This window comes from Schistocerca piceifrons, chromosome 2 (genome assembly GCF_021461385.2).
Source record: "Schistocerca piceifrons isolate TAMUIC-IGC-003096 chromosome 2, iqSchPice1.1, whole genome shotgun sequence".
Classification (NCBI taxonomy): domain Eukaryota; kingdom Metazoa; phylum Arthropoda; class Insecta; order Orthoptera; family Acrididae; genus Schistocerca; species Schistocerca piceifrons.
This window is the reverse complement of record NC_060139.1, coordinates 3,482,588-3,505,484: the sequence shown is the minus strand read 5'-3', so window position 1 is coordinate 3,505,484 and position 22,897 is coordinate 3,482,588. Positions and strand designations below refer to the sequence as shown.

At 43.3% G+C, this 22,897-nt stretch overlaps 1 protein-coding gene across 1 annotated transcript in view; it reads right to left on the bottom strand.

The window, feature by feature from the left end:
* Positions 1–22,631, bottom strand: part of LOC124776263 (ATP-binding cassette sub-family C member 4-like) — a 157,926-nt gene extending 135,295 nt beyond the window's left edge. Inside the window, exon 1 of the mRNA XM_047251158.1 lies at positions 22,518–22,631. Coding sequence (XP_047107114.1) covers positions 22,518–22,591 — 74 coding nt within the window. The 5' untranslated portion in view covers positions 22,592–22,631. The remainder of the gene's footprint in view (positions 1–22,517) is intronic.
* Positions 22,632–22,897: the final 266 nt, after the last annotated feature.

The following is a 22,897-nucleotide window of genomic DNA, read 5'->3' as shown; positions in this document are numbered from 1 at the left end:
GCAAGTAATTGAGGACGTAGGATGCAAGTGCTACTCTGAGATGAAGAGGTTAGCACAGAAAAGGAATTCGTGGCGGGTCGCATCAAACTAGTCAGTAGAGGTGACGAAAGTCGTCAGATACCCCCTAATGTGGTGCTAGGTCTCCCTCTGCAGCAACTCGACGTGGTCTCGACTCAACAAGTCGTTGCAGAAACATTGAGCTGTGCAGCCCCTATTGCCGTCTAGAACTGCAAAAGTGTTGCCAGGGCAGGATTTTGTGCACCAACAGACTTGTCGATTGTGTCCCACAAATATTCGACGGGATTCATGTCGGCCGATCTGGGTGGCGAAATAATTCGCTCGAATTGTCCAAAATGTCCTTCAAACCAGTTGCGAACAACTAAACTATGGCCCGGTGACATGGCGCATTGTCATCCATAAAAATTCCATCCACGAACATTTGCATATGGTCTCTAAGTAGCCGACCACAACCATTCCCAGTCAATCATCGGTTCAGTTGGACCAGAGGACCCAGTCCATTCCACAGTAACACAGCCCACACCATTACAGAGCCACCACCGGCTTGCACAGTGCCTCGCTGACAACTTAGGTCCACGGTTGCGTGGGGCTACGCCACACTCGAAGCCTCCTCTCAACAGAAATCGGGACTCATCTGGCCGGGCCAAGGTTTTTCTGTCGTCCAGGGTGCAACGGATGTGGTCACAAACCCATGGCAGGCGCTGCGTGTGATGTCATGCTGCTAGCAAAGGCCCCCGCGTCGGTCGTCTGCTGCCATAGCCCCATTAACGTCAAAATTCGCCGCACTGTTCTATCGTATACGTTCGTCGTATGTCCCACGCCGATTTCTGCGGTCATTTCAGGCAGTGTTACTCGTCTGTCAGCACTGACAACTCTACGCAAACACTGGTGCTGTCGGTCATTAAGTGCGGCCTCTTGACCACTGCTTTGTCCATGTTGAGAAGCGATGTCTGCATTTGGTATTCTCAGCACATTCTTAACACTGTGGATTTCGGAATATTGAATTCCCTTTTGTTTTCCGAAATGAAATGCCCCATGCGTTTAGACCAAGACAGTTAACTGCCATCGTGTGGCCATCATCAAGTCGGACACCCTATCACACGAGTCACCTGAGTACAAATGAGACCTCTACCAATGCACTGCCCTTTTATACCTTGTGTACGCGATACTGCCGCAATCTGTCTGTATGCATATTGCTATGCCATGACTTTTTTTCACTTCGGTGCATGTGGGCATTATCAATGTACTAACGTGTAAATGCGAATCTGGGCTACATTAAACAGTGTACACAGTCCGTCCCATAGGAAAGGGCCGGTCGCGGTGGCCGAGCGGTTCTAGGCCCTTCAGTCCGGAACCGCGCGACTGCTACGGTCGCAGGTTCGAATCCTGCCTCGGGCATGGATGTGTGTGATGTCCTTAGGTTAGTTAGGTTTAAGTAGTTCTAAGTTCTAGGGGACTGATGACCTCAGAAGTTAAGTCCCATAGTGCTCAGAGCCATTTGAACCTTAGGAAAGGTGACTGATTTTATATTGGCGTAAATATTAACGACATCTGTGAACGTATTCACGAATTAACAAGCGTGGTGTATGGATTGGATTAAAAGTAGTGACAGTACGGTTATAATAATTCATACATGGTTTATGTATTATATGCCCTCAATATAATCGCCCCGCATCTCAAGTCAGTTTCCCCAACAGAGATAGAAGGCGCCGTACACCGCCAACGCGTCCATCCCCGTCGATATCTCTCAAGGACCGCCCTATGGCTTGGATGATGTCCTGACAGGTGGTAATCTCACGGACTCATATCGTGTGAATACGGTGGATGTTCCTTTATCTTACACAGAAAAAACACACAGACGCACACACACACACACACACACACACACACACACACACACACACAAAGATAAAATTCAAATTTGGTGCCGAACTCTCTGATGAACAAATGAACACTGACTGGGCGGGGACACATAACAAACCACAATCACACTGTGTTCTGGTGTAGTGAAAAGTGTTTTACTACGTTATTTGTGGAAAATACTTGTTATAGTTACGTGTGCATCACAACGTATCAGCATGATGCGGAGAATGGAAGTGCTTGCCAAACGAAAACGTAAGTAAATACGAAAATAGGCGCGACAACATCGCGAAAAACTAAATTACGTTCTAGAAGGCAGGTTAACTCCCAGCAAAAAACTTTCTCATCAACATCGTTTGGTTGCAGTCAGTGGCATCATGGGAAAATCTTTGCAGTTGCCTATGGCTAGGGTGACCAGACGTCAGGATTAATCCGGACATGTCCTCCTTTTTAGCTCTTTGTCCGGGGTCCGAACGGATTTTTACAGTGTCCCGTTTTTTCGCAAAGTTGAGTGTAATACAGTTAAATTTACAATTCGTCCCGTTCTATTGCTCTTTTCTTAAATACTTTAACTATTGGTACAGACGTAGTGATAAACACGCACGAAGGCGGTGTTAGTAGGTGGCACCAGGATCGGCCATGTTATCGTTGATCGACCTACAAGCGAATGCTAATATCGATTATTTAAAATTTTCGTTCCGTGTCTTCGCTTTGTATTGGCTTGGCTTCTTGTAGTGCACGTGTGATTTGTGAGTGTAATTTTTAACCGAGTGAGTTACGTAAAATATTTGTCTTTGCCTAAACGAAAGTGTACATTTTCTGATGTCCTTTCCCGCAAATATCCGGCTTTCAAGAAAGGGAGAAACGAATTTGAAGCGGAATCTAGGATATGTGGAGCTCGAACGTACGTCTCAGTGACCAATAAAGGTAAGAAATAACTCGACAGATTAACTGTCATGGTTTTATTTCATTGTTTCATAGTCATTGAATTTATTTGTATTCGGAAGATTAAAGTGCAGTTTACATGTCGTCAGTTGCTGGTTGAATTGTAGATGTTGGTAGCGGTGCGTCGAATGACGGGAAGTGAATGGTTTTAGGTTTTTCGCTTTGTAAACAATTCCGTGTTGTTGACATAACAAATCAATTGACGCCACACTCTCACCACAATCATTGTTTTTAATTTTTTATTATATTGCTCAGTTAACCACCAACTGACCCATCAGTAACAATTAACTACTAGTTTTACCGGTAATTCCCGGCAGTCACGTGACTTGGCCAAATCTGACAGGTGGTACCCGCATTTGCAATTGATCCGTTTGATGCGTCCTCTTTTTTCTTCCTTTGTCCTCCTTTTTGAAGCTGTTTGCCCTCCTTTTTAAGCAATTGCATCTGGTCACCCTACCTATGGCTCCATGTTATGTCCAACAGTGCACGCCTTTGCCCGAAGCAAATCGGCGACTACGAATATCTTTCTTCAGGGCTCTGATACTCACACTGCTATTTCTCCTTCCTACTAACATCTCTGTAACTTTCCTACAGCCTGTATGCATCTAACAGTATCCTTAGCCTTGCAAGTGGTCTGTTCTACTGGTTGTTTTCTGAACGAAGATATATCAGGAGATTTGGATCCTCAGCTTTTCACTTCTTCAGACAAGACATTCAAATTGTCTAGCAATGAAAAGTCACAGGACACGTGTCAGTATGTATCATAGAATCGTTGTCAGTACGTTGAACAACCGTTACATAATGCTGGTGTTTGGTGCGCAATTTTCGTGTCAGTAACATTTTGTCGACTCACAGGCGGAATATATCGAACTGGAAAGTTTCTTCAGAAGTGACTCAGCTCTGTATTAGGACTGCATTTGACGTACATATCTCGTAGATATAGCAAAACATACTGACGCGATTTGCTTCTGCGTCTCACGGGATACCGGTTAGCAGCTCACTAGCCTGCCAGGCTGTTTTACACACTGGTTTGCGTGGATGCTGGCTTTTTTCCAAATTCTGATGCTGCTGCAAACAAACAGGATAATTGCGTAATATTCACGGGAGTAGCACTGTTCCTCATTCCAAGAAAATACCATGTGGGAACGGCGAATATATCATTCTTCTTCTTCTTCTTCTGACAGTCCAGGATTAGGCCTCATGGCCTGTTCCAGCCTCACCATTTCTTCCTCGACCTTCCCAAACCCTTTCTTCCAGTAGGATTGTATTCCGTAGCTTGTCAAACTGTTCTCTGAAGCGACATACGCAACATATGCTCTTTCCAATCCTACTTTCGTTAGGTTACTTTTTCAGTTGCTGTACCCCCACTTCTTGTACAGTCCTTCATTTCTTATTCTGTCTTCTCCGGCGCAGCCTTTTACACATCTAAGGAACTTAATTTCTGATGTTCCAAGTTATCTTAGGCCTTTTGATCTTAATGACCAACTTTCTGCTCCATGTAGTACTGTGGGTAATGCCTTGACTTCATAAAATTTCATTTGGGTTTCTCTTCTACCCTTCAGTGTTCTTCATATCGCGCAGCGTATGCGTTAATAGGTGTTAATTTTCTTATTTATGACTATTTCTTCTTCAATAGTTGTGTCACATCGTAGATACCGCAGATGTGACACAGAAGACCCAACGGAACAGAAAGCAGAGGAAGGGACAGATCTAATAGATTTGACAAAATGAAAACAGGCATTCAAGGAAACAAAAAATAAAAAAGGACCTGAATTAGATGGAATTAATTTAGAGCTGAACATTTCTAGGAGAGATCGCAGCCTGCGCTGACCGTGCTAGTGGTTCCGGAGGAGATTTTGGTATTAATCGAGGATTTTTTGGTAATTTGCCTTTTTTGCTGCACGTAGTTGTAGCTTGCACTGGAGGGATTCTGTCAGATTTGTGTATGCATACGCTGAGAGTAATATTCGTATTTTTTGTTGTGAGCAATACGTAATTAGTGATTAAGGACATTGTGCAATAATTAAAGTTTTCAAATTGTTCAAAGAAAGTAAGGGATGAGTAAAGTTTGTCAATATATATGAATCTTCAGTTTCAGAATATAGTAAATTAAAAGTTTTTGTTGGTTCCTCTCATATTTTTACACCGCTTCAAGGCTTGCTGACCAAACCCCTCCTGATCATTCAATTTCTATATAAAACGATAGGAGTAGTTGCATCAGCAGTTGTAACCATACATTGCACTCTGCATGGATTGTGGTATTTCTTTTGAATTATTTTACCATGTTGCTGATCACGCATGCGCAGCGCCAAGACGAGGTATGTTTTCTGTTGCGTACATGAACATTGCAGTACAACTGTTAGGAGAATATTTTAAAATTCGCAATCAGATACTAGAGGATTGATATTTCATGATTTGTAGCAAGAGTAATTAATTTCTGTTTCTCTTCTCTATCAGAAGACCGGCATGTCCGATAGTAGGAGATTCCAGAAAAACGGCTGCATATCAAATTTTATTATAAAGATATTAATGTTTCACTAGATTTCCTTGCAATTTTAACGAAAAGTATAGATAACGATGATATTGTCAGATGTGGAGCTTTTCACATCTCCGTAGGTCTTTGACCGGACTAATAATAATTACTCCTGTAATTTGATAGCTAAAACTAACAACTTTCAAGTCTTCCGAACGCTTCTTACAAAACTACAGCAAAATAATTGATGAAAGGCTTCAAAACATCTCTGACTCGATTTCGCTAGAACGGCAAGCAGGGTCTGTAGTAAGGAAGATTTTGTATCAACGATTTTTTCACTCTGAAACAAATTATACAGAAAAGACGAGAATGCAGTTTGGGGACACATTTATGAAGGACACAGTAAAGCTATTATCAATGGAGAAAAGCGGTTTCCCCGGACACCTGATAAAAGTATTCCAAGGTTTACACAAAAACACCAAAATAAGAATAGACACTGGCAATGTTCTGACGTCAGAAATGGAGATACACCAGGGGGTGAGGCGAGGCTGTACTGTGTCACCAACATTTTTCAACATCTACATCGACAACCTGGTCAGGGATGATGGACAGAATAGTTCAAGGTATAAGAATTAGGCCAGACAAATTTCTAAATACAATGCATTTCGAAAACGACGAGGTAATTATACAGCACAATGAAGAATAACTACAAATAGCGGTACACAGATTAAACAATATAAGCCTAAATTACAATCTAGAGATATCAAAAATAAAAATAAAAAATTGGCATTTTTAGGTAAGTGCTCAATAAGGACTAAGACAGTCATCAATAACATGATAATAGAAGAGGTCTTCCATTTTCAGTATCTAGAGCTGTATCATTACGTGAAATATTCTAGATTTTCTTCCGCATTAAATAAGAATAACAATCTCGATCTTCTGGCAATTGCCTTCGACGTCTTAGTCAGGAGTGACTGATTGTTGTGACCGCTTCCGTGGCCTGCCTCTGGTCAACCAGTGCTCTCGCTACCTCTGAGTGGTGCACAGAAGCCGGTTTTTGGTACGGATGCACTACACGGAAACTCGCCGCGTTCCTTACGTCCCAATGGGAGCGGCGGTTCCACTAGCGTCCTCCATGGCAGACACAGTTGAAACCTTGTCAGCATGACGTCACGACGAGGTAGGACACCCTGTCACATTCAGTTTATTGCTTCTAAAAGGCTACCATAGCAGCCATCAACGATTGTTTGTTACTACCTACTAAAATGGAGATAACAATCGGAAGTTCCGGTTTGTAGTCTCATTTGACATGGCAAGAGGATAGTGAATGTTTGATTGTTTCAAAATCATTTCCACCACGCTAATTACATTCTATACTTCAAACCATCAGTTAGTTCAAGTTTTCACGCCTATCGATCGGAATCTTCGGGAGGTATTTATCTGTATGAAACGGGGAATTCTGCCGAACGTATCTAGAAGAAGGAAAGGCCGCATCGGGCAAATCACGGCATGTTCGGCAGAACAGACACCAATCGTATCTATAATTCTGTAGGCGCGACGACTGTTTGATGAAAAAATTTCAATTCAGATGTTAAGCCAATGCACGAACTCCTACGAGAATCAGAAAGATACGAGTAGGGGGAGAATTGATGGGGCTCGTCGCGGTTAGGTGAGTGGGAAGTTGCGAATTTGCGCCTGACCGGACGCACAGTCCCATAGTGCTCAGAGCCACTTGACCCATTTGAATACGCATACATGTGAAAACTGACATTACACACTGTACTTTAAATATATTACTTTAAAATCGAAACTAGGAGGAAAATTCAGTTGAGATAACGAATAACTTCTAGCAGTACGTATCTCAGATACTTGTACAGCACTATGAAGTCTTCCTCTACCAGCAAAGCACTGTTCAGGTCATGGAAAATTCCGGATTCTGCCTCACGATTTTCTCCGCTGCTCTTCGACCGCCGTTAACAAAGCCCTCGCAGCTATTTCACGCGCGTCCGTTGTCACAAAGAAACTGTGTGGTTTGCGAGCTAAACACAAATGTGTGAGGACGGCCTTAGGGGTAGTACCCATGCGTTCTGAAGCCCCCCCCCCCCCCCCTCAGATGACAGGTTAGCAAGGTTTTCTTTTACTAGCGTGTTGCTCCGTTGAAAGTAGTAGCTGTCAAGTTGATGTCTTGAAAGGGCCACTTAGCTTATCAGCTTATCCATTTTCAGCTTATCTTATCGCAGTAGGTTGTTCATTAACATACGAATTAAGTGACTCCATGATTCTGACATGCTTTGCTTGCTACCATGCTTCACTTTTTAGCGTCATACCAAGAAAATGGCAAGCTTTGACGTTATCGAAAAATTCGACTGTTGTAAATAGTGGTTTCTATCAAACACTACTTACTGGTAAACTGTGAGCGTTCGTCCAGAACGTTCTACGAGCCATCACCAAACTAAACACTACACAGTTGTATCTTGCTTGGAGCGACCAAACGTCTGGACGTTGCACAACACATCTTCCCAGGTACAGGCGATTAAAAACGAAGAGTGAGAAACACGTGGCAATTATGCTGACAGCCGGCCGCGGTGGCCAAGCGGTTCTAGGCGCCTCAGTCCGGAACCGCGCGACTGCTACGGTCGCAGGTTCGAATCCTTCCTCGGGCATGGATGTATGTGATGTCCTTAGGTTAGTTAGGTTTAAGTAGTTCTAAGTTCTAGAGGACTGATGACCTCGGATGTTGGGTCCCATAGTGCTCAGAGCCATTTGAACCAATTATGCTGACAGGACGCCCTAGAAATTGGCAATCACGATAAGCTGACTTCCTAACAAACCGGATATCAACTCGTCGCATATGAGATATCTTGATGAAAAATGTCTTATTTCAGCTGCACTACTTTGTGTGAATCGGCGACTAATTTGGTAATTTTGAAACTATGAATGCAAAGGTACGAGATCAATTCTGAATCGCTCCACGGGTTTTCTTCCGCCACTTATCTCTTCTGTCACCTCTGATAATTAATCATACAAGTGAAAAATATCATGTTGCACGTGAAAAATATCATGTTGCCACGTGGTTCGGAGTCCACAAAATGAAGGGAAGTTCGGTCAAGAATGTGCGTCGTCTACATGTGCGTAATGGCTAAGCTTCCTTTGTTGGCTGCACTTGGAGGGATACAGACATTGGCTAGCCATTGTAGCAGTGCACAGTGGCATAAAGAGCAGACATTTACTATAGCTCCTTTTTTTGTTAGACTCTAAGGTGACATACGCAATTCGTACATAAAGCGGTTTCAACCAGGCAGTCACTGCAGTTTAATTTATTGTATTAGCTATTAAATCTACGTAGTATCCTCCCTTGTCAACGCAGTAGCAACAGACTGTCATGTGTTGGGATCTAACTATGCACTTGTCATCTAGTGAACTTTCGAGCAAGGGTACTCATGATTGCGGCAGATCATCAGAAGTGCCTACTACCGGACAGCAACAGTATGGGAGATAGTAAAAGCATGCCTAATATTTACTCGGTGGAGGAGTTTCTTCCTTCTCGGGTAACGGCTAGACACAAAACTGCAGTCCAGATCACCAAGTACAAAACACAGCTGGGGTCATTGGTCGAATGAAGGGAATCCAGTCAGGAAACTACGGGAGTGCCTGAATTCAGTGCCGTCAGCGTGCAAGCGCATACGGCCATTTATGAGTTCTGACCGCTGCCGAATCTGTCGAAAGGTGACAGAAGGAAATGTAGGACCCAAAAAATTGGAAACCGCCATCTTATTTATCACCGCTGAAAAATGCTCTCGAACAGAAACAGAAGGATAATGATGAGAATTAAAACCGAAGCGAAGAGAGAAAAATAAAACGAGACGTCGTAGGAAAAAAAATTCGTCCTGTAAAAACTTATTCCGCAGTCAAAATGGTTTTGCCCAGGGTGCGGATGTGATTTTGATGACGAATGGACGAAGTGTGATAAACATGAAGAACGGTGACATAACAACTGTAGGACGCTATGGCTATGAGCATTGCGTGCGAATTCTTGGCTGACTGAAAGCTTACTCTTACTCACTTGTGCGGGTTAGAGCACGCAATTAACACTTTCATACTCCTCGCTCGTGTTATGTGCGTGCGTAAAAATGCACTTACCTTTACAACGATTTATATGTAGGAACTTGAATGACATATTATAATTTCTGATGTCATAGCAGAAGCACACCGATCGTATTTAGTAGTATAACAAAAAAGACAGTTTCGAGCGCAATAATTACGTATTTAGTAACTGACAAACCCGGCATTTCCCGCGTCTTCATTGAGCCAATTTTCTATTACAGACAGAAACAAAAAAATGAATTTTGCTTGTAGTGTAAATTATAAAAAATTGCTTTCCATGTATTAGTGAAAATACCTTTGAAATTATGAAACAGTCGTACAAAGAAATACGTATAACGCTCAAATGTAAAAGTACAATATCACGGACAGTTTGTGTACGCTGGTCGCAGCTGCTTCGTGTCTACAACGCAAATTTACACGTCTCTATGGCAACGCCTACGCATAGCTGTACAGCTCGTTTTCGCCTGCAGCCGTTCGCTCTTCGCTGTTGAAAACTGTCAAAATCGGTGCCACGAGTCAAAGATATTCCTTGAGTCGACTGTAGGAATGTGTTAGTAGTAAAGGGTACATGTGTTCAAACTCCCCGCATGATGCGACAATTTTTCACGCAATTAAGTGTTTATGACGTCATATCTCTTGAATTATGTGTCGCACAATGATGTATTTGTGTAGGCACAGTCATCAGCATATGTCAATACTGTATGTGAAATATGCTGCGAATAGCGTTAGTAGCAAAGAAATAATAAATTTAAACGTCATGAATGATGCGGCTGTTTTTCATGCATTTTACTGTTTGTTTCGTCATATCTCCTGATTTATGTGTTATATAACTATATCATTTTGTGGGTACATTGAGCAGGATATGTGGATGTTGTTGTTGTGGTCTTCAGTCCAGAGACTGGTTTGATGCAGCTCTCCAAACTACTCAATCCTGTCCAAGCTTCTTCATCTCCCAGTACCTACTGCAACCTATATCCTTCTGAATCTGCTAAGTGTATTCATCTCTTGGTCTCCCTCTACGATTTTTACCCTCCACGCTGCCCTCCAATACTAAACTGGTGATCCCTTGATGCCTCAGAACATGTCCTACCAACCGGTCCCTTCTTCTAGTCAAGTTGTGCCACAAACTCCTCTTCTCCCGAATCCTATTCAACACTTCCTCATTAGTTATGTGAGCTACCCATCTAATCTTCAGCATTCTTCTGTAGCACCACATTTCGAAACATTCTATTCTCTTCTTGTCGAAACTATTTATTGTCCATGTTTCAGTTCCATACATGGCTACACTCCATACAAATACTTTCAGAAACTACTTCCTGACACTTAAATCTATACTCGATGTTAACAAATTTCTCTTCTTCAGAAACGCTTTCCTTGCCATTGCCAGTCTACGTTTTATATCCTCTCTACTTCGACCATCATCAGTTATTTTGCTCCCCAAATAGCAAAACTCCTTTACTACTTTAAGTGTCTCATTTCCTAATCTAATTCCCTCAGCATCACCCGACTTAATTCGGCTACATTCCATTATCCTCGTTTTGCTTTTGTTCGTGTTCATCTTATACCCTCCTTTCATGACCCTGTCCATTCCGTTCAACAGCTCTTCCAAGTCCTTTGCTGTCTCTGACAGAATTACAATGTCATCGGCGAACCTCAAAGTTTTTATTTCTTCTCCATGGATTTTAATACCTACTCCGAATTTTTCTTTTGTTTCCTTCACTGCTTGCTCAATATACAGATTGAATAACATCGGGGAGAGGCTACAACCCTGTCTCACTCCCTTCCCAACCACTGCTTCCCTTTCATGTCCCTCGACTCTTACAACTGCCATCTGGTTTCTGTGGATACTGTCTGGAAAATGTGTAACGAACAGAACTAGTAGCAAATAACTGGTAAATTTAACCTCCATCCATAATGCGGCAGTTTTTGACGCTTCTCATTGTTTATGACGTCATATCTCATGAACTATGAGTGGTACCAGGATATAATTCTGTAGTAGACTAGCGGCATAAGTGGATACTGTCTGCGAAATGCACTGCGAATAGAGTTAGTGGCACAAAAGCAATAAATTTAAACGCCATGCATGATGTGCAGTTTTTCACGCACCTCGTTGTTAATGATAGTATTGTACCTCCTGAACTATGGTAAGTAGGTGGTTCTTATCCTCAAAGTGATCGTTGCCTGATGGCAGGGGAAATGTGTATCGAGTTTGGTTGAAATCGGTCCAGTGGTTTAGGAGGAGATGTGGAAAATACACACACATACATATACCCATTTTCATCATATGTATGGATTAATTCTGGTGACCGGTTTCCGTCTAAGCGATTATCTTCAGACCAGAAGTTGAAATGTGTAACAAAATGGGCCATGTGTGATACAGCTATTCGCCTTATAAACTTACGTACAATAAAATTATGTGTATACCCTTGATGACGTGTGGGGCAAGTACAAGGCGCTGTTGTGCGTACCAGTCACCAGTCGCTGACTAGCTTCTTAACGCGTAGCGTTCACTAGTTGCAGTTATGCAGCTGTATCATTCTGAAGCTTCAATAATTTCGTTGCGCTTCACGGTATGGTTAATGTGTCGTGTAAGTGCTTGACACCAGATCGGCAGCCGTGATTTGAACAAAACACGCGTCACGTACGGTCCTAACTGCCGCTGCGTCGTATCTAGTAGGTAGCGCGCAGTGGTCACATCCTGCTGCCGCTTTGCACACCTCACTGCGCGGCCTTGGAGGACACCTGTACGCCGCGGCGGGAAGGAGCCGATTCACATCTACATGTCGCCGTGAGTGCTGGAGGGGGGGGGGGGTCTGCACGTGGTGTTGTGTCCCTCTGCTGCGGCCGATGCGCGCTGAATTGGGAAGGTGGAACCGACAACAGAAAACACTCGTGCGTAGCTCGTGTTTCTTTGTTAACGGCGTTTTGAGACACGGGAAGCTATTATAGGAAGGAAGACTTGTTAGAAGTGCCATCGAAAAACTAGGCCGGGCCTTGCCGGACCACTCGTCGCAGTATTCAGCCGAACTGTTCTTTGACAAATCGTGGAAAATCTACACTACTCGCCATTAAAATTGCTACACCAACAAGAAATGCAGATCATAAACGGGTATTCATTGGACAAATATATTATACTAGAACTGACATGTGATTACATTTTCACGCAATTTGGGTGCATAGATCCTGAGAAATCAGTGCCCAGGACAACCACCTCTGGCCGTAATAACGGCCTTGATACGCCTGGGCATTGAGTCAAACAGAGCTTGGATGGCGTGTACAGGTACAGCTACCCATGCAGCTTCAACACAATACCACAGTTCATAAAGAGTAGTGACTGGCGTATTGTGACGAGCCAGTTGCTCGGGCACCATTGACCAGACGTTTTCAATTAGTGAGAGATCTGGAGAATGTGCTGGCCAGGGCAGCAGTCTAACATTTTATGTATCCAGAAAGGCGCGTACAGGACCTGCAACATGTGGTCGTGCATTATCCTGCTGAAATGTAGGGTTTCGCAAGGATCGAATGAAGTGTAGAGCCACGGGTCGTAACACATCTGAAATGTAACGTCCACTGTTCAAAGTGCCATCAATGCGAACAACAGGTGACCGAGACGTGTAACTAGTGGCACCCCATACCATCACGCCGGGTGATACGCCAGTATGGCGATGACGAATACACGCTTCCAATGTGCGTTCATCGCGATGTCGCCAAAGACGGATGCGACCATTATGATGCTGTAAACAGAACCTGGATTCATCCGAAAAAATGACGTTTTGCCATTCGTGCACTCAGGTTCGTCGTCGAGTACACCATCGCAGTCGCTCCTGTCTGTGATGCAGCGTCAAGGGTAACCGCAGCCACGGTCTCCGAGATGATAGTCCATGCTGCTGCAAACGTCGTCGAACTGTTCCTGCAGATGGTTGTTGTCTTGCAAACGTCCCCATCTGTTGACTCAGGGATCGAGACGTGGCTGCACCATCCGTTACAGCTATTCGGATAAGATGCCTGTCATCTCGACTGCTAGTGATACGAGGCCGTTGGAATCCAGCACGGCGTTGCGTATAACCATCCTGAACCCACCGATTCCATATTCTGCTGACAGTCATTGGATCTCGACCAACGCGAGCAGCAATGTCGTGATACGATGAACCACAATCGCGATAGGCTACAATCCGACCTTTATCAAAGTCGGAAACGTGATGGTACGCATTTCTCCTCCAAACACGAGGCATCACAACAACGTTTCACCAGGCAACGCCGATCAACTGCTGTTTGTGTATGAGAAATCGGTTGGAAACTTTCCTCACGTCAGCACGTTGTAGGTGTCGTCACCGGCGCCAACCTTGTGTGAATGCTCTGAAACGCTGATCATTTGCAAATCACAGCATCTTCTTCCTGTCGGTTAAATTTAGCGTCTGTAGCACGTCATCTTCGTGGTGTAGCAATTTTAATGGCCAGTAGTGTATACTACTGGTCATTAAAATTGAAACACCAGAAAGGACAGCAAGTGAAGGGCGTTTACTTTGTTACAATTACGGTCTTGAATCGCAGATGTCGCTACTCACGTTACTTAGGTCTCCACGACTGTCAGGAGGATGTAGAGCCGGTGGATTGAGGAGAGTCATACTCAGCACCACGCCGGACCTCAACGGTCCCACGCGACTATACAGGGTGAGGAAGCCGAGGCATAACACCCCTTGTATCTCCCCAACCGGAATAGATATAAGGATGCCGTTTGGACAGTGAACTGTAGGGACAGGGGCTACTTGAATATATCACATTTCATGTTTGTGCTATATTGTATTACAGACATATGAGGCCATCTTTGGTTTCTTTAAATGGAACCCTATGTTAAATTTTAGCGTAACATGATGGGCTTAAACAGACGGTTTGAAATATGTGTATATCATAATATACAAATGATTCCAGTTTTATCACAAAAAACATGCTATCTTTATTAACACTTTCGCAAACTACCATAGACGAATAACGTTAACAAAATCTACCAACTGTCGCTACACGCGCTTTTAATCATTTGGCAGGTACAACAAATGTAAAGGCGAAATTGGAGAGGGAAAGAAATTAGGATGTGTGTGAACCAAAACAGTATATATAGTAAACTAAGCTAAGTTCTATCTAAGATTCACAACAGTACCCTGGTCCCAATGAACGTTCCAATCTGTTATATCTAGTTATCGGATACTTTGGTGTTGTTTGCTTCATTGTTTGCCACGACAATATTTTCGCGGCGCTGTAATCAAGAGCGACGTGATTTTAACCGTAAATGGACTCACTCGTGAAAATATTTTCGCAGCGAAGCTCTTTAAAATGTTAAGCCTGTGTTCGGAAAACTAAAAGCTGCGCTAAGACACGACAAAGTAATTTTACTGCTTACAGAAAATTAGACGCAACTACCTTTACTGCAAAACTAGATATATGGAAAAGTTGGTGTACCAGGGGATAGAGTAGTACGTAGATGTTTAGTTGAAATGTGTAGTAGAGTGAAATTGAAACCACAATGGCGAAAAACCAACTCAGTAGATAGGAGTCGTAGAAGAAAAGGTTGCTCGTTGAAGGTTCCATTCTATTATGCACTTTTAATGAGGCAGAAAGCTTATAACAGATTATGTATACTCTTGTGCTGATTTTAAAAAACTGATCTTGTAGACGAGAGCTATATTGTGTGGAGGATGATGCATCGGCAGTGTAAAAACGGAACACTTCTAGGAACACGTAGCTGGTTTCTCTCTTCGCTTTCATGGTACGCTGTAAGTACAAGGGGACATCAAAAAGTAAATTACGTGTTATTACGACAGGTAAAAAGGTGAAGATTCGTGTCGTGGCCCTGATGGGCCAATTGGGTCCAAACGACCGCCGTGTCATCCTCTACCAATGACGTCATCGGTCACCGCTCTCTCGGTCGTTGTCGGGTTCCGTGACCTTGACTTCGCGTGTTGCAAGGTCTCGACTTCCTTATCGGCACCACGCACTTCCGTGCGGCCTTGGTCAATACACTGTTGGCACCGTTTCACTACAGTTGGACGCGACATTGCATTTGGTCAGTATACCGCCAGAATTGCACGGCGAATCTGTGCGCAATTTAGACGTTTTGCCCACAAGAATCGTACTGTCCTGCCTACTTGAACTTTAGAGTATGTACCCAGTGCCTCGTCATTTCCCTCGCACTCTGGGATGCGCCCATTTGCCTCGCGCTCTGGGATGCGCTAGCCACCCATCTCGTAGCAGAGGTATGTCTGCAGAAACACGTGGCGTGTTCTCTCTCTGACAATGCGCCACTCCTGTTGCGCACAGGTTCTCTATTTAGTCCCTACTTAAAATCCTCACTGGTCTCCACTGGATCGTTAACTGGTGCTGGTGCTAGTCTATTCACACTACAGGGAACGTGAACGTGACGCGTTGTCACTCATCACAGTGCAGTGAAAGTGACGCTGTGAGGGAGCGCCCGCTGCACAAGAATCGGGAATACATTTTATCAGTTTTAAAGAATTAGCAAAGGAAGTACAGTTTATTAATAGCAGTAGCCAAGTTCATAACTATTTTTTTTTTACAAAGATCATGGTAAGTTCTACACACGCCGTTATTGGAAACTGAAAGAAAAAAATATACATACGATCGCCGGTTTACATATTACCTGTTGCTTTATCCTTTGTGTTTTTATTTCGAAATTAGAAAGAAAGAAAGTCAAAAATCTTTCTTTCTCGACAGAGCAGACTGTTTCATTGTTCAAAAAGTTTTCATTGTAAATCTCATTATCTACACTTTTATTTAAGCACTGTGTTTTTGTGATGGTGGTTGCCGCTGAACAACCGGTTTTCAGTTACAGCGGTTTTTCCAACGCCAGTTTAACCGCACAGTTTAAACAGCAGAAAATAACCGGTTTGTGAAATGAGCGATTTTCGGTTTTTTATTCCTATAACTTTGCTGTATAAACGTAGAAATCGAACAAGGATTACAAATGTTTGACTCAGTTTCAAGATAAATAGAGTCAAAATATTGAATTAAATAGGCAAATAAAAAAAGTTAATCCGTCCACTGTTCTCTGCTTTTCTCAAAAAGTGGTAAGCGATTGACTACTACAGAAACCACCAGTATCGCCTACCGATTTTAATGTTTTGAAAATTTGTTCAAAAATCACGTTGTAATCGGGGAAACGTGCCACTATCTGGACAGTACGAGTAGTCAGGGTGAAAACTGAGGCAGAAGAATGTTTCTCGTGTTAATTTGTCCGCTCCAAAGTGTTAAAAGCAGATAAATGCACGTTATGTAGACACAGGCACCAGATCAGCTGCACTCTGTTTCTATTGTAAACTATGAATGACCCGTTACGTTTTAAGTTTTCCCTTACATTATGTCGCAAGTTTGTTGCGGCTCCTCCCGTTTTTAATCTTTTAAAGCAAATGGAGCACTGTCCTTTAATGCTATCGCATTCTGCAAAATACTTCCAGACCGTAATACAACTGTGATGTCCGGCGACGACACAGTGAAACTACCACGTAGACCACATGGGGAGACTCTTGCACACTGCAGGTACACACGTACCGTCTGTTACGCCACATGATGAACGTACATTACTGGCTCAGCAATGCTGCACCAATTCTTATGCCACAGTTTTGTTGCTCGTTTCTGTCGGCATTGTTATTAAAACAGAACTGATCGCTTTTTATATTTGCTATAAAATCGCAAAATTTCAAAACAATACAAATTTTACGAATAAAAATTACTCCTCCATAAAAAAAGGTTCATTTAGAAAAAAAACCACTTCGTAGTTATTAGCAAAAAATGAAAGCACCTAGTTTAAGCCTAGAGCAAACAAATACCGAAAAATACTGGTTATTCAGAGCTAAAATAGCGGTGCTGCTTTTAACCGTTCGGTTTTTCCCATTCCTAATGTGTTTCTTTTCCTTTGTCCAGGTACTGTAAAACCGAAATCATTTTTCGCCTCCTGTTTTGAGGGAGAACACTTACAAAGCATTAAATCTTGATGCAACCTCCGCAATCTGCCACGAAGAAAAGTAATGAATAAAACAAAGCTCAAGGAGACACAAAATGTTCTATTGTAACGTGACTTTATGCGACGAAAATCAAGCCGACTTGAGGATGTTAGAAGAGCTGCCACCGTCAATGTCAGTCAAACCATCGTTTCCGAGAGTTCTTGACGTTGCGCGTACGTTCCGCGACGCCCAGCGAGAGTCGACCGCAACAAACACGTGTTTCCCGAAATCGCCAGTAGTGTCGCTCGAAGCGGGAAAGTGTGAGCATCGCACGCTCTGTGGCCGCCAGCAAGTGCTTCCTTTGTAGATAGCGAGGCAACATCTGAGCGTCTCTGTATCAGACTGCGAGCGTTTGTGATACTGAAAATATACTTCTGTTGCACCGTGTCAACCTCAGGTTGCTTCTGAGAACGTCTTCCGGTTTCCAGTAATCGGTCAAGGTCTATGCTGCAACAGGCCTGCCTGGACACAACAGCACTTGGGCAGCGCCCCTGCCCGGCGACCCGAGCACACACGCTATTCTGCCAAACTACTGGCTGAATTTTTTGGAGTTTCCACAGGTACCTTCAGCACAGATCGGGACACCGCACAGGCTTTATTCCACAAAAATCGTATCACGAAAAACAGATATCAGTATTTAACCTTTTATCAAAAACCGTTGTATTCTGCGTTTTCGTGTTTGAACTTGCTAATCTCCAAAGCTGCTAGATCATTTTTCATGGGGTTACCACAGGTAACTTAAGAATCGTTTCGAGCACCGTTTGTTGTTGTGGTCTTCAGTCCTGAGACTGGTTTGAAGCAGCTCTCCATGCTACTCTATCCTGTGCAAGCTTCTTCATCTCCCAGTACTTGCTGCAACCTACGTCCTTCTGAATTTGCTTAGTGTATTCATCTCTTGGTCGCCCTCTATGATTTTTACCCTCCACACTGCCCTCCAATGCTAAATTTGTGATCCCTTGATGCCTCAGAACATGCCCTACCAACCGGTCCCTTCTTCTTGTCAAGTTGTGCCACAAACTCCTCCCCAATTCTATTCAATACCTGCTCATTAGTTATGTGATCTACCCATCTAATCTACCAATCTAATTTTGTAGCACCACATTTCGAAAGCTTCTATTCTCTTCTTGTCCAAACTGGTTATCGTCCATGTTACACTTCCATACATGGCTACACTCCATACAAATACTTTCAGAAACGACTTCCTGGCACTTAAATCTATACTCGATGTTAACAAATTTATCTTCTTCAGAAACGCTTTTCTTGCCATTGCCAGTCTACCTTTTATATCCTCTCTACTTCGACCATCATCAGTTATTTTGCTCCCCAAATAGCAAAACTCCTTTACTACTTTAAGTATCTCATTTCCTAATCTAATTCCCTCAGCATCACCCGACTTTATTCGACTACATTCCATTATCCTCGTTTTGCTTTTGTTGATGTTCATCTTATATCCTCCTTTCAAGACTCTGTCCATTCCGTTCAACTGCTCTTCCAAGTCCTTTGCTGTCTCTGACAGAATTACAATGTCATCGGCGAACCTCAAAGTTTTTATTTCTTCTCCATGGATTTTAATACCTACTCCGAATTTTTCTTTTGTTTCCTTCACTGCTTGCTCAATATAGAGATTGAATAACATCGGAGATATGCTACAACCCTGTCTCATTCCCTTCCCAACCGCTGCTTCCCTTCCATGTCCCTCGACTCTTATAACTGCCATCTGGTTTCTGTACAAATTGTAAATAGCCTTTCGCTCCTTGTATTTTACCCCTGCCACCTTTAGAATTTGAAAGAGAGTATTCCAGTCAACATTGTCAAAAGCTTTCTGTAAGTCTACAAATGCTAGAAACGTAGGTTTGCCTTTCTTTATTCTTTCTTCTAAGATAAGTCGTAAGGTCAGTATTGCCTCACGTGTTCCAATATTTCTACGGAATCCAAACTGATCTTCCCCAAGGTTGGCTTCTACTAGTTTTTCCATTCGTCTGTAAAGATTTCGCGTTAGTATTTTGCAGCTGTGGCTCATTAAACTGATTGTTCGGTAGTTTTCACATCTGTCAACACCTGCTTTCTTTGGGATTGCAATTATTATATTCTTCTTGAAGTCTGAGGGTATTTCGCCTGTCTCATACATCTTGCTCTCCAGATGGTAGAGTTTTGTCAGGACTGGCCCTCCCAAGGCCGTCAGTAGTTCTAATGAAATATTGTGTACTCCCGGGGCCTTGTTTCGACTCAGGTCTTTCACTGCTCTGTCAAACTCTTCACGCAGTATTATATCTCCCATTTCGTCTTCATCTACATTCTCCTCCATTTCCAGAATATTTTCCTCAAGTATGTCGCCCTTGTATAGACCCTCTATGTACTCCTTCCACCTTTCTGCTTTCCCTTCTTTGCTTAGAACTGGGTTTCCATCTGAGCTCTTGATATTCATACAAGTGGTTCTCTTTTCTCGAAAGGTCTCTTTAATTTTCCTGTAGGCAGTATCTATCTTACCCCTAGTGAGATAAGCCTCTACATCCTTACATTTGTCCTCTAGCCATCCCTGCTTAGCCATTTTGCACTTCCTGTCGATCTCATTTTTGAGACTTTGTATTCCTTTTTGCCTGCTTCATTTACTGCATTTTTATATTTTCTCCTTTCATCAATTAAATTCAATATTTCTTCTGTTACCCAAGGATTTCTACTAGCCCTCGTCTTCTTACCTACTTGATCCTCTACTGCCTTCACTACTTCATCCCTCAGAGCTACCCATTCTTCTTCTACTGTATTTCTTTCCCCCATTTGTGACAATTGTTCCCTTATGCTCTCCCTGAAACTCTGTACAACCTCTGGTTCTTTCAGTTTATCCAGGTCCCATCTCCTTAAACTCCCACCTTTTTGCACCGTACATGCTTTATTTCATCAAATAGTATCACGGAAAAAAAGATATCTAAATACGAAATTTTGTCCATATTAATATTATAAATCGGAAAGCAACTCTATTACGTTTTCACAACAAATCCACAAAATCGATTTCGATGAAATTTGGTGCGGAGATAGCTTGAAACCTGTGGAAGAACATAGGCTGCTTTAGAAATTATGTAGCACAAGAGGTTTACTGATTTCAAGAATATTACGCGAATGGGGACAAATATTTACTATTTGGAAAAGCTGTTTGCTCTTTAGCTTTTGATCTTTATGATGTTTGGTAAATGCTTTTATTGGTTGATATGTTTTACATGATAAGATTCAAAGTCTCCGATGATTTTAATCCATACTTCACACTACTTGTTGATGTACACATGTGGCTACTTCATTAGCACAGTGCACACACATGGTCGCACCCCCGTGTACGCACTGCCCTGCGGCGACATCGCTCGTGCCGACGCATCGTGCGTTGGGGCAGTTTGGCAGGGAGCAGAGTGGGGGCGCACATCACGAGCTATGCTGACCTCAACACGCAGACACACGCGACCAGCCGATGCTATTGCACGTACAGTAGCTTATTTACTATCACACAAAACAGTGCAGCTACGGGTTAACAGCTAGTATTGCATTATTTTAAAATCTAAATGTGTACAAATTTGTAAACAACCCCAGTTAATGTTAAATGCGTGTATTTCATGCTTTTTCAGTTCTGCTGACCGTATTAGCTTACACCGTAAGCCCGATATAGTTTGGACGCCATGGTTACTTTGACCCCTCATACACCGAAGGTTTTACAAATGGCTCAAATGGCTCTGAGCACTATGGGACTTAACATCTATGGTCATCAGTCCCCTAGAACTTAGAACTACTTAAACCTAACTAACCTAAGGACATCACACACATCAATGCCCGAGGCAGGATTCGAACCGACCGTAACGGTCGCTCGGTTCCGGATTGTAGCGCCTAGAACCGCTCAGCCACTCTGGCCGGCCAATGACAGTATGGAAGTACATTATCCATAGGGATGTAGACGAAAGCTCATTTGTAATACTTAATGTGCCTACAACTAAAAAACAAAAATGTTAGTCAAATAATGCGCAAATTGCAACCTGTTGTGGTTCAGGCATTGATTCAGGTACAACATGTAACGTCAAATATTTCCTGAAACGAGGAAAGAAGTTTGTTTGAACACAAGTGCCAGATGTTTTCTCGATAAATGAAGAAAAGATAACCTTAATTCTAACTGCAGTGGATGTTTTGAAACGAGGATTTAGGTCTAAGTTGGATGAAACTGAAGGTATTATAAGTAACTATATTGGGAACTATTTGTGTGGTACCCTGTTTTAGTACCTTTCATTATATTAGTAAATTTGATGATGGCTCACACCGATTTATGTACCATACTAGGTTATTTCTTTTATGAGGCTTAATAAAGCACTTGAGAAAACTTTGGATCAATGTATTTATTTCTGGGCGGTCAACATTTCTCTGTGTTTTTGAAATATTGAACACAAATGGAATGGTAGCTGACAGTTGTGGTGGAAGTATAGCCTGGACAATGTATCCCGAAATCGATGTAAACTTTAACCACCTACATTTTTTTTATTACTTCCTCTGTATTTTAGAAAACGTTTCGTGCTAATTAGTATGTAATCCTTCCGCACAGACGCCTATGTTCACTGACATAAATATCACAGAAGTTAAAAACAGTCCTGATAATCACATTTGAATCTGAAAATCGGTGAAAGTGTACCCGGTTTACGGTACTTATTTAATTAAATAATAAAGTCATTGGTTTGCAAGAAAAATAAAAAGTTGCAAATAAACAGTGAAATTTCTACTTAAAGAAGCACGCTGCAACATTCGCTTCTTAGAAGTTGTCGCACTGCGTCGCAAACACGTTTTCCTACGTTTCCCGCTGGAGTAGCCTTCAGCTCACAGCCGCCTCATTCACACACACGCTCGGAATAGCGCAGTGCTGGGGGCAGCCGCAGCGTCGAGAGCGCTCTCAGGAGAGTAAAAGGCCAGCCCTACTGTCGTCTCAGCTTTGCCACGACAAATTCCCTGCCCTCTGAAGAGTCCGCGCACCGCCAGATTCAGTCGGGTAGTCCAGCCTCGTTCAGGTCGAGACACGGAGGAAGCAGTTCCAGGTGGATTGTTGCACGGCGCGCAGAGGCAGCAGAGGGGAGGCGGCGGCGGCTTACCAGAAGGTGAGCACGGACAGCGGGTTGGCGGTGGCGCGCGGGTTCGGGTTCGACTTTCGCTTGGAGGCGTCCATGGCGGCTGGGCTGGGCTGGGCTGCGTCCTGCGGCCACCGACTCACTCACTGGACTGCCGGCTGCGGACCTCCGCCAGATGAAGGCGCCAGATCCCCCCCTCCCCCTCCTCCCTACTACCGCCGCAGAGCCATGACTTGCGGCGCGCCGCTTATCGCCTTCCGATACGTAACGCCGGCCTTCGACCGTCGCGAATTGATACTTGCGGTGGGTAGCGCGGGCAGTCCGCCGTCAGATAACGAACATCTCAGTATTTGGCGGCGCCAGTGGGATCAAAGGGCACCGTTACTCTGTTACTTCACAGTGTG